Raw genomic sequence first — 12,304 nt, forward strand, 5'->3', positions numbered from 1 at the left:
AATTAAATGGATGTAATGCACAGGCTCTTTTAAAACAACTTTAGAAACTGCCACACACAAAATGGGGAGAAACTGCACCTTTCCTTGCTGTGCCCAGGAATAAAAGCCACCATGGATCATCACAGCTGGACATTCAGAAAGGCAATGAAATGTTGTCCTGTGCAAGGCTAGAGCTTCTGAAATGAGAATACAACAAAAAATCAGCTCTGGGGATGAACATTTGGCAGCTGCATAAGGACAGCAGTCATGGCAGGCCCAGGGCTAACTGTACATCTGGGTTTCTATCACTTTCACTGATGAAAATCCTTCTCATAAAAATTAAACTAAACCAAAAGAACACTAAAATTATGAGATCAGTTTAAAGGGCATCATTTAACAGAGGCAATGAATAACCCAGCACAAAAAATTTGCTACAAACATTATTTTTTCCACCTCTCATTTTAGGTTTTTTTCCACTTGGGTTGTTGAGCATTTGGTCTTCAGATCAAGAAGGAAAAAGGAGGACAGCAGACTGAGATATCAGGGAAAAAAGACAACATCAGACAGGCCATTATAAAAGAGAATTTCTCAGAAACTCAGCTTTGTCAAAGTAGATTTGGTGGAAAGTTTTTCTGCTCAACAGAGCTGGAGCATTTTGCCCCCTGACCAAGGCCAGGAGGTTCTTGTAAGGTCACACAAACCCTTCCTTTAAAAGCATCCAACAAAGCATTGGTAGATGCAAGCTCTAAATTTACCCCAGCTGTAAATATTTTCTAGTGGAGACTTAGTCATTCAAATGAAAAATTGTGATTAAATTTAACATCACCAAAAGCAGAGAGCACTTCAGGTAATAGCTTCCAGGTAGGGGAAATAAAACACTGAGAATAAAGCCATCCTTTAAACCTTGTATATAGTTATTGTCATTGCGGAAGCAATTGAGAATTCTGGTGTGCAATGTTAATAAGATATGTTAAAGTTCACCTGAGCCCCAAATTTCCTATTGCTAAGGCAAAAGAGATTTTTTTCTTGTTATTTTCTTAAAGTCCATTGAACTCTATTATATGGCAAGATGTATCTGGATTCTAAACAAACTTTCATCTGCTCCTAATGGTGGATTAAAAAAGAAAAGCTCTTGAAAGTCAGAAATATGTGACTGAGTAATTCCTATCGCAGATCTGCTGGTGAACCTTGAGCCTAATTTAGTCTCTCTGAAGTTGCTGCAAAAAGATCTTTCTGTTTTTCAAGGTTTGGGCATCTCATAGCAGCCAAGAAAGCTGGAAAAAGAGCTGTGCTCTGAAATACTGGGAACTAGCTCTGAGATACAGTAAGTCTGGCAAAAATAAATTAGACATTAAAGATATTTTCCTTCACATGTATTCAGTCCCTAAAATACAAAGTGCATAGAGACACTGAGTTAACAAAAATCTCTCAATAAGGATGGCATTAGCAGTTAACCAATGCACTGATTTTGTGTGACAAAGGGTCAGATTTGCCTCTGCCCCATCCAGCCAGAACAAGACTCCTTGGTAAATGGGAAAACCACTCAGTGAAAAAAGGTATTTAAAAAGAAAACAAAAAGAAGATCTTTATCCTCATTAATTTCTTTTGGCCATGCAGGAGCATCTCCAGTTTGCTGAAGAACAGGTATGAAAAGGCTGGGGAAGCACAGAACTCTGGCACAGCTTGGATATTCTTAAATTATCTCTCCAAGAGCAAACCTAGAGCAAATCTGTACTTCTCTACACCCCTAAGAGCTCCATTCCTACATTCCTGCATAGAGTGGCTTCTCTGCATTGCTAAGGGCTGATCAAAACTCTTGGGAAGGCAGCAGAAAGATCCCCCCAGACACTGGCACCTTGTGCATCAGCATTTCCTTTTCTGTCGGGAATGTGAAAGTGTGAGTAACTCGGGCATCAGCAGAGATGGTTTTAAGAATGGGAGAAGAGCAAGAGGTACTTGATTTCTCTTGCAGGGACTGGAGGATGAGTCAGTAGCACCAGGATGTGGAGGTGGGATGCACAGCACTGTGAGCACTGTCAGCCCCTCGTGCCTCACCTCCCTGTTCCAATCTGTAGAGAGAGTTCCTGAGCTTTTAAAAGTATGCTTTTAACAGAGGTTAAAATCAAATAGATATGTTCTTTCTACATGTCTCACATAGATAAATGGTGGAATTATCTATTATGAAAGAAACTGGGGCCTTCTAACCTTTTAGAAAATGCCTGACATTTAATACTTTACCTCTGATACTGTCTCAAGGAGCATAAAACCAGCATGAATGGCTGAGGCAATTGAGAAATCTTGAATAGGAGGAGAAGCTCTGTCTCTTTGCAAAAAGCTTCCAGCCACAGCTTGCTGGGAAAAGCTGTGGAATGTGCTCCCAGGCTCTGTCCCTAACGTGATTATGCAAAGTAGATGATAGTAACAGTGCTGCCCTGCCATCACATACAATGCATCTACTCTCTTTCAATTTTATGTAATTTTCATTGAATTTAGGTCCATCATGTCCACAGGAGCCATGTCAAAATGAGATCCTTATTCTAAGCAACCGATGCAGTTGAAGAAATGGGAAGTGTTAAGACTGCTGTGCATTATGCTAAGGGGGAAAGATTATTCCAAAAATGCAAAGAGATAATATCTATTTAAATGTGCAAGTTTTCAGTTACTTCCATTCCAGAAAAAAAAAAAGAAAAAGGTCTGTGAATCACAGCTGTCAGCTGTCCTCAGAACACTTCAACATACGTGTTCAGGTGGGAATTATGATATCTATGTAACATTGCTGACAGACCTGACCCAGCAGAGCTTGCATTCCAATAGGAATCTCCAGCTGGAGTTTGGAGTGAATGCTCCAAACTTCAAATATCAACTTTGGGCTAGAGGCTACTGAGCAAAACAAACCAGGGATAAAGCAGGAGCAGTAATTTAAAGACAGACCTTGATCTTAGCAAAGCAGCACAGCAAGCCAGCCTGTATGAATCCACTATAAATTCCTGCAGCAGCAAAGTGTAATGAGGTGCTGCTCTGAGTAGGAAACAGAGCAGAAAGTGGTAATTAGAATTCTGGAGTGCAGTACAGAACTGCTGATCCATTAGGCAGGTTTATGCAATTAAATGTCTCATGAAGATATCATACATAATTTGCCAAACTTTTTAAGCAATCGCTCATTGGCACCATTGGCTTTTACATCAAATTTCAGAATCTCAATACAGTTTATGAAATCCCTGAGTTTTGCCACACTGAAATGAAGTTCTGCCTGCTGAATCAGAAATCAGAAAGTGGCCAAGTGTATCAATCCATAACAAAAACAATTGCACATTCTACCTTGGTGGTATTGTTAGCTGTATCTGTGCCTTTTTATAGGAACAGATTGAGATATATATATATATACATATACACATATTTTTTAACATATTTTTATAGAGTGATGTCAGTCATGATAGTGTTGTCTACAGCCTTTCTTTAAACCTGTTTATTTACTTGAGGTTTTTTGGTTTTTTTTGCTCCTGAGACGCCCTAAGCATGCACATGGTAAAAACTGACACTTCTTTGGCTATGAAGATGGAAACACTTCAGATCTAACCCAAATACTTTAAATTACTGATACAGTTATTTCGGCCTTTTTTTTTTTTTATTTTTGTGCGTGTTGTTTTAGAAGGAATAGCTGGCTTTGCAATATGTGCTGTAAATTACACACACATTAAAAAAAAAAAATAAAAAAAATAAAAATTCCAGGCCTGAAAATAATAACTGGGCCAGAGGGGCTCATCACCATAGGTAGCACAGATGAAAAAGTATGCAGTTGGCAATGGAGGCACCTGTTAAGCTCTGGATCCTTAGATCCAAGGGTTTAACTCCAGATTCTATTGCTCTCTCTTAGCACAAAGGAGAAATCCCCACCAGATATAGTCAAGAGGTGAAAACTGCATATCAAACTATCTCCACTGATTTATTAAAGGATATGCAAAATGATCAAGCTCCAAGTTTTGGATAACTCCCTGGGCAGCTCTGTTAAAGCAAAAAAAAAAAAAAAAAAACCACCAGATTTTGTAAGTACAGCTAAAGCTTACATATCAGATCAGAACGGTTCTCTTCAGGAGGTCCTCAAAAGTCACAAAGGATATTTTATTTAGAAATACTAAAATGTGCCAAGACACTGAGGTTACTTATTTTGTAGGAGGATTTATTAATCTGAGAGTAATTTTGTGCAGGAAGAAGTCCCAGAGATATGTACTTCTGCAGGTACTTCTTACCTATTTAAGAAAAATCCTGTTATAGTCTATATCCAAGATGTACTAAACCCCCCCTGCAAAGGTCAAACGATTGGATTTAATGCAAAAGGAGGCAGATGATACTCCTTTACAAATGTTCATGAGGCACAGCAAAAATTACAGGATGCGGAATGAAATTTTTGCTTTGTTAAGGGCACCAGCACATGGTGTTCTAAAATAATGACAGAAATAGTTGTAGCCATATTGCTTATCCCAGAAATCCAACGTTTCTAGGGAAGATGCCAAATGCCAGGCAGATTTTCTCAGTTGCTGAAAAGTCTTAGGGAATAACTGATCATCTTCTTGGGGGGAAGCACAGATCCAGCCCAGGGCTCAGCACCCTCAGGTGACACAACAGCCAGTCAGGGTTTTAAGGCTCAAACCAGTCTAAAAAGTAGAAAGAAAAATAAAGGAATAAAATCATGCATGTCTTACACAGCTCGTATCTGCTTAAACCCAATAGTAAGATTTAAAGTTGAATAAGAGGAGTGTTAGTTTTTCTGAAAAAAATCTGTTCAGTGAGTGAAAAAAAACAAAACCAGTAAAATTTAATGAGGGAAAAATTAAACTCTGGTCAAAATCCAGGTGGAGGCTGTACATGGCATTATTATAGGCTCCCATATGTTTCCTAGAGGCATTGACTGAGACAAGAGAATTTAGACACAGGGAAATGTAATTATTTGTGCTTGAAACAAAATGCCAGCCAGTTGATGCATATACTGCTCCTGTTGAATTAATATTACTCTACTGAATTGAGTTCTTTTCAGATGCTATTGTATTTTCAGAGGTAGCCATAGGTTTTTTCACATTCTGTTTCACATGTTACTTTTTTTAGCCATCAGAACTTAGTGACATAAAAATATCTGTCTGACTTGACATAGTTATTCCCTCTTGATGTCTTTAAGTAGGAGCATAATGTGACAGATGAAAGTGCTGAAACTCAGCGTCTCACACAGGCTTAAAAATAAGTTATTCCTGCAAAACTTTGAAAACTATTCTACAGGGAAACAAGTTTCATACTCTGCAATTTATTTGCTTTTCTTTCTCCCTTCATTTTTCTCTCTAGAAACATTTATGAAAACCGGGATTTAGTTGTTCAGGAACTCATTTCCTCCTGCTGTGCAGCCATCACAGGAAATCCTAACCCTTTCTCTCAGTAGCAGCTGAAGACTGGATAGCAGCATGGATCAAATAAACATTGAAAGATTAACAGGACTGAGATTTAGGGCTGGGTTTAACTGCAAAAACATGTGGGCTCGTGTTTGAGATTGGCAAAGTCCTGTGGATAGGTAATTTTGGCTCAAAATGAGGAAATCAGTGTGAAGCCTGAGCTGTGTAAAGGCACAACCAGGGCACAGGTACAGTGGTGACAGCAGGCAGAAGGCAGAATTCTGGAGATTCTTGATGCAGACAAGTCATTCCAGCAAGATCTCCAGGCATCTGTATCCAGGATTCACACAACCAAACTTCCCAATGTTTCACACATGAGGTTTTGGGTTTAACTGATTTCAAAGGTTTATTTAATGTTAGATTAATCTGTTTGGGGTATAAATTACATCAAGCCCAAAACAATATGAGTCAGCTCTTTGGGTATCAACAGGTACAGAAAGTTCAATTTCAGAAAATTGCATCCTTCCCTGCCTGCTTTTTATTATTTGGATAATTTGCATTAAAATAATGTCTCTGCTTGTGAGTGTTTGCCCCCACTGCTTTATTATTCACTCAGAACAGTCATTCCTTGCATGTGATGTGATGGTTATTTGCTGTTGAAATACTTTTAATGTCACAAAATGAATTAAATCTTTAAGTGAGGAGTGAGCAATTGAAAAACCCGATCACCTAAGCAACAGCAGTCCCGTTTCATGCCTGTGTGTCTAATTATACCTAACAAGGCAAAACTCCCTCATCTCTGAGGGAATGATACATTCTCTTTCTTCCCAAACAAATTTTTTTTTTTTTTTTTACACCTTAAATGATGGGCAAAGCTGGTGGGTTCTGCATTTTGCAATCAAGCCAGGCAGCATGGTTATTTGTTAAGCACCAATGCCAGGCTGACTCTTGATATAAAATGATCCAAGGAGGAAGGGTCTGGTGAGGTTGCAACACTCAAGATCTTTCCCAGCACAACCTTTCCACCCTTGGCAGCTCCTTGGGCTGGACAAGGAAAGGCCACAAGGGCAAACGCGGGACTGGCCAACCGTTCTCAAGCCAGGAGGATGAGCACCGGGGTGGCCAAGGCTTCCTGGGCAGCAGGGCTGACCCTGAGCCCCGCTGTGACCCCCCAGTCCCGGGGATATCAAAATGCAGAGCAGAGCCCTGTGCAGCCCATTGGGATGGCAGCACTGAGCTGCTCCTGGCCTAACAGACCCTCAAACACGGCAGGGCTCTGTCAGGCTCTTCCAGAGGCCCAAAAAGCCATTTCCAGAGTCCCAGATGGAACTTCCCACAGGTCCGTGTGGAACTTCCCAGAGCGGAGAACAACCAGGCCGTTCCTAGAGGTCCACAAGGCCCTTCCCAGCTGTCGGGAACACTTTCCCCACAAGTTCCCAAAGCTCTTCCCAGGTGTCCATAAGGCTCTTCCCAGAAGCCCACGAGGTTCTTTCCGGGCAGTCCCGCGGCCTCGCCCCGTCCGCCAGGGCTGCTCCCGGAGCTCCTGTCCCGCCCCGGGCGCTGTGGGCGCGGGCGGCTCCGTCCGGAGGAAGCCGCGATCCTGAGGGGCCCGCCCGAGGCTCCCCCGCCGCACGCCCGGCCCCAGCGCGGCTGTGCCCGGCTCCCGGCCGGCAGGAGCCGCTGCGGGCGCGGCGCGGCGGGGATGAGCGAGGCGGAAGGCGGCTCGGCCGCCGCCGTGGAGAAGCCGCCGCTGCCCGCGGCCGGGCCCGGAGCTGCCGCGGCGGTCGCTGCCGCTGTTGCAGCCGCGGCGGCGGCGGCGGCGGCCGGCCCGGAGCCCGGCGCGCCGGCGGAGGAGGCGGCGGTGGTGTGGAGCCCGGAGGTCGAGGTGTGCCTGTTCCACGCCATGCTGGGCCACAAGCCCGTAGGTGAGCGCGGGCCGCGGCCTCCGGGAGCGGCGGGGCCGGGCTGGGGAGCGGGGCGGGCGGGAGCTCCCGGGCGGCTCCGGCGGCCTTTCCCGCCCGTCCTGCAGCCGGCCCGGGGCCGCGGGGATGCGGCGGGGCCTGTGGGAGGGAGCGCCGGGCCTGCCGGGCTGCCGGGCTGCCGAGCCGCCTTGTGAGCGGCTGTTCTGCGCTTGCACAGCATCCCAGAGCGGGGCAGGCTGCACGGAGCGCAGCGGGTCTCTGCTCGGGCAGGGCCTGCCCGGGGCGCATGGCACAGCGCTGTGTCCAGGCCGTTCTGCAGTATCTCCTGGCAGGGACACTCCGCAGGCTCTCTGGGCAGTGTGTTGCAGTGCTCGCAGTAAGGAAGTTCTTCCTCCAGCTCAGGTGGAGCTTCCTGTGCATCGTTTTATGCTCATTGTTTTATGTCCTACTGCTTTGCACCACCGATCAGAGCCTGGACCCATTCTCTTGGCATCCCCCTCTAGATATTTATAAACATTGTTGAGTTCCCCTCTTAGACATCTGTTCTGGGGACTGAACAGGCCCAGCTTCCTCAGCCTTTCCTTGTCAGAGTTCCACTTTCCTTGTCCAGTTTCTTTGTCCCATTCCTTTATCCCTATTGCCCTCGGTGCACCCTCCCCAGGAGCTCTGTGTCACTCTTGTACTCAAAGCCCAGAACTGGACACATCACTCCGCATACCTCCCTGCAGTTGTTTCTCACACTGCCCCTCTAAAAGGTCTGTGTGTTAGAATTACCCACAGGGCACACTTAGCTCTGAGCAGAATATCACCTGCAGTGTAGGGTGAAAGATGAGCCTGCCCAGCTGCCAGCTCTCTCACCTATAACGTACCCTTTCCATATAGCAACAGGACTTTTTAAAATGGTGTCAATAAATAAATAAATTTGTATCTCTGAATGTCATAAATAAAACTGCCAGCAGCGCTAATTGCACGGAGTTCTTCCCCCAGGTGTGAATCGCCATTTCCACATGATTTGTATCCGGGATAAATTCAGCCAGAATATCGGACGGCAGATCTCATCCAAAGTGATCTGGGACCACCTGAGCACCATGTATGATATGCAGGCTCTTGTGAGTATAAAGGGTTGATGCCACACGGTTGTTTCATTAGAGTTCAGAAGTTTTGACAGGCTAGAATCACTGGGCCTGTTGTACCTTTCGTGATACTGAGAATTGAGTGTCATTCCAGTGGGCTGATGGGGTTTTCCCCTGAATAAAATAGATTAGGTAGGAGACAATAAAACCTGCAATAAAACCTGGCTTATGAGGGTGGGGTTTTTTTGATACCATGTTCTGACTTTGTTTATTAAAGTTGTCTAAATGCTGATCCAGAAAACGTTTACACGGATATATGTGTCAAATGAGGGAGTGGTGGTCTGTTTACATAAGGATTTGCCGTGTTGTGGTTCCAGAAATTATCTCAAATGATCATGAGTCGTGATCTCAGCTATCTTGACCTCAGTAATCAGTTTGACTGCAGGACCCTCCTGATTTTCTAGCATCTGAAGTGTCTTATTAAGAATTACTTAGTTCCTAATTGCATGTAAATCAGAACTTGAGATTGCATGTCAAAATTCAAATTAAATTTTTTACCAGTCACTCACAGAGATCTTTCTTTTCTTCCTAAGCATGAATCTGAGATTCTTCCATTCCCTAATATAGAGAAGAATTTTGCTCTTCCTGACGAAATGATTCAAGAAGTGAGAGAAGGTGAGATGTAGTTGCAGTCTCTGATTCTTGGTTGCTTTTATCTCATCTCAGAATCTTGAACAAAACTAAAAAAAAAAATCGTATATTGTCAAATCTAATAGAAATGTGAAGGAGTTTGACAGAAATCTCTGGTTGAGCAGTAAGAGCTGGATTAATAATTTCTTGACACTGAATTACTGCTGAATTCTGCATGGAATATTTGCAAACATGCAGAAGCTACTAATCCAGAAAAAATTCACATGGTTCTTGAAAACCATCTAACCATTGCTAACAATCCTTTCTGTAGGAAAGGTAATGATAGAAGAAGAAGTGAAAGAGGAAGTTTTAAAAGAAGAGATGGAAACGCATGCAGGTCCTGAAGAAGGTAATTTTGTAACTCTCTACTGTGTAATACGAGACTAAAAACCAACTGTAACTGAGAAATTAATGTTAAAATGTAAATCCCAAATGCAGTGTACTTTGTGATTTGTACTCAGACTTAGCCTGTGCTCATGCTAAGAACTTGAATAATTTAGGAGCAGCTGCTTATTGAAAAGATTTCTTCTTTGCTCCTAATTCATCTGTGCAAAGTTGTATAGCTTTGGAGATTTTTGGCTTTAATATGTACTTGACAAACCCCTGAGAGTCTGAAGGAATCTGAGTCTGATTTTACTGAACTTAAATATTCTGTGTTGGGAACTTTGTAGTCATGGGGGAAATAGGGCCTACAAATCAAAAGAGATTGTAAAATTGTGTGATGAAATGGGAAGGTGGGCAGAGTGTTTATTTTATTTTATTTTATTCTCATTATATTGCTGCTTTTAAATAAAAGGCTTGTTTTCCTAACACTTTGCTGTAGAACAAGTCAAATGTAGAGATCCTGGTATTTATCTTAACAGACCAAGCCAACTGCTAACTACATAATTTCATCATATTTATATCACTGAATAAGTGGTGTTTAAAGATTGTAACAAAAGATCTAAAAATGTATTTTAAAATATATTATATTTCATGTTTTGGTTGTTGAGTTTTAAAATCTACCTATGATACCAAATGTAATGACTGCTGCTGATTATAAATTTCCATAGATTGGTCCTATGTTTCTGTAAGTGTTCCTATTAAGTATTTTAATATTAAGTGCTGTTTAATTCCACTTAAAGAGTTTGATTTTTAGCCTGTCAAAATATATGCCTGTCTTTAAAGCAAATAATAAAAGCAAGATGTGCCTTTCTCAGAGAAGATTTTTCCTTTAGAACTGAAAGTAATATTTAAATGGTGGACAAGTATGCTGAGGGTTGATTGTTTTGAGAAGTTTTATGGAATATAAAGAAGTTTGATATCACTCTTGTTTGCCTATGTGTATGACTCTGATCTGGAATCATTACTTTGATCCTATTTCAGTTTTTGCACCCTCTGGAAGTTTAGCAAAAACAACTGAAAAGCCAAGCAGCAAAGAGAAAGAGAAAACTTCATCAGATCCTGGATCCAAAGAAGGGTCTGATAAGAGGAAGCGCAACAGAGTCACTGAGAAGGTGCTAAATGCCAACAGCAACCCCTCGAGTCCCAGCGCCGCCAAACGCCGCAGGACGTAGAGCTGAGGAGGAGTGATGAACTCTGGGATGGGAGGAGGGAACAGGAACAACGAGGAGCAGCAAAGTCGCCGTAGAAACTGTGGGAGGAAGTAGAAGATACCTGAGCCAGTGTTTGAGGAACCTGCACATCGGCTTTGTCTCTCCTGGGGTGTTTTCTGGGCAGCAGTGAGGAGCTGCCTTCCCAGGGCAAAGCTGTGGACAAAGCTGGCAGTGGGGAGGGAGGGTGGGTGTGACAGTGCCAGGGCTGCATTTCAAACCAGCAACACACTCTGTGTCAGCACAGCTCATGCAACGAGTGCCCCGTGGGGCACAGGGCCTCGGAACATCAAGAGGAGGTGATTTCTGTACATGTGGGGTAGTTTTTTCTGCCCTTGCTGTCTGTGAATATGACAGACCATCTGTGGGTAATGTTTGGCCATTTCCCTTCCATTTGTATCAAATGTCTCAATGTGTTGGTTCAGTAAAACTAAAATTCTTTTAAATGCAGATAACTACTGCATTTCAAGTGTTGTGTTGCTCTTTGCTGGAGGAACCTCATTCTACCCTTTTTGATGTAATATTTTTCAATCTTTCTACTTCGGTATGCCATAAGCAAAGTGAAAATTACAATGCCCCTAGCCAAAATAATTAATAAGTGTCCCAAATAAAATATCTGGTGATGACACGTGGTTTTGTAAGGGATCAGCTGAGCTGTGCATGAACCTGGAGGTGTTGCTTCATCCATTTGTAATACAGTAGGATAGAACAGTGGGGTTTGTACTTAATTATTTATTTTTTTAAAGCCGTTTTAGTAGATGTGAATGGAATTGGTTTTCCAAAATGTTCGTTTTGTTTTACAACTGAAGAATCTTGCTGACATTGCAATGCTTATCTTTTATATGCTAAAATACTGAGATTTGATGAAGTTGCTATTTTTGTGTTGTCAAAAGATGGATCGCAGTCAACAAGCACCTTTTAATAGGTGAATGAAGCAGGTTGAAATGGTACTAAATTTGTTTCACTATATTAACTATCAGTTAATAAAAAGAAGAATTACTTCTTGGTCTGTCAGTATTGCCTTCAAAGTGAGGCACTAGGAATCTTCTAGTTTTTGCTTTTATTCTAGGTACATAGCCAAGTTCTTGTCTGCCTAATTTGCTTTTCTTGTTTTATACGAAGAATAAATTGGACTTGTTTTTATTTTATTAAATAACAGTTGTTGCGTGACTTAATTAAAAGCTGGCCCAACTTCTTTTGAAAGTAATTTAGCATTAAATTGCTGGTTACTTTGTCATGATCTACATAGATTTTGGAACTCTCAAGTTTCCTATCCTTGTGGGCTAACCCTTCTCATCCGTGGGATTCTGTTCAAAAATTTTTGCTCTACCAATGAAATGCTTTTATAGCTTAAAGGAAAAATATCACTTCGTGCAACCACTCAGCACCAAGCTCGCAGCAATAAAGTCCACTTGGGCATTTCACGGTCAGTCCTGCAGCGGAGGATTTTTAGGGATTTTTCGGATGTGAAGCTTTGTATCGACAAATATAAATGGTTTAACTGACCCCGGCGCAGCCTCTCATTGCCCCCTTGGCTTTCTGGAGTGCTGGCTCTTCGGGAATGTGTTCTTTATTCCTTTTTTTCATCAGAGTAAAAGGTTACTGTCAGCGATCTCTCGGCAGGCCCAACGCCGCCGCCGTGCCGCGGGATCGCTGCGGGCGGGCGCAGGGCC

The 12,304-nt window shown here is 42.7% G+C and overlaps 1 protein-coding gene across 1 annotated transcript; it reads left to right on the forward strand.

Annotated features, from left to right (window-relative positions):
* Nucleotides 1-6,841: 6,841 nt before the first annotated feature.
* Nucleotides 6,842-11,787, forward strand: MRGBP (MRG domain binding protein). Its single transcript, XM_085079055.1, has 5 exons — nt 6,842-7,279; nt 8,264-8,385; nt 8,943-9,024; nt 9,311-9,388; nt 10,405-11,787. The coding sequence occupies exons 1-5, from the start codon at nt 7,057-7,059 to the stop codon at nt 10,593-10,595; spliced, it is 696 nt and encodes a 231-aa protein (XP_084935181.1). The 5' UTR covers nt 6,842-7,056; the 3' UTR covers nt 10,596-11,787.
* The last annotated feature ends 517 nt before the right edge of the window (nt 11,788-12,304 follow it).

This window comes from Lichenostomus cassidix, chromosome 20 (assembly GCF_008360975.1).
Source record: "Lichenostomus cassidix isolate B80296 chromosome 20, HeHo_3.0, whole genome shotgun sequence".
NCBI lineage: Eukaryota > Metazoa > Chordata > Aves > Passeriformes > Meliphagidae > Lichenostomus > Lichenostomus cassidix.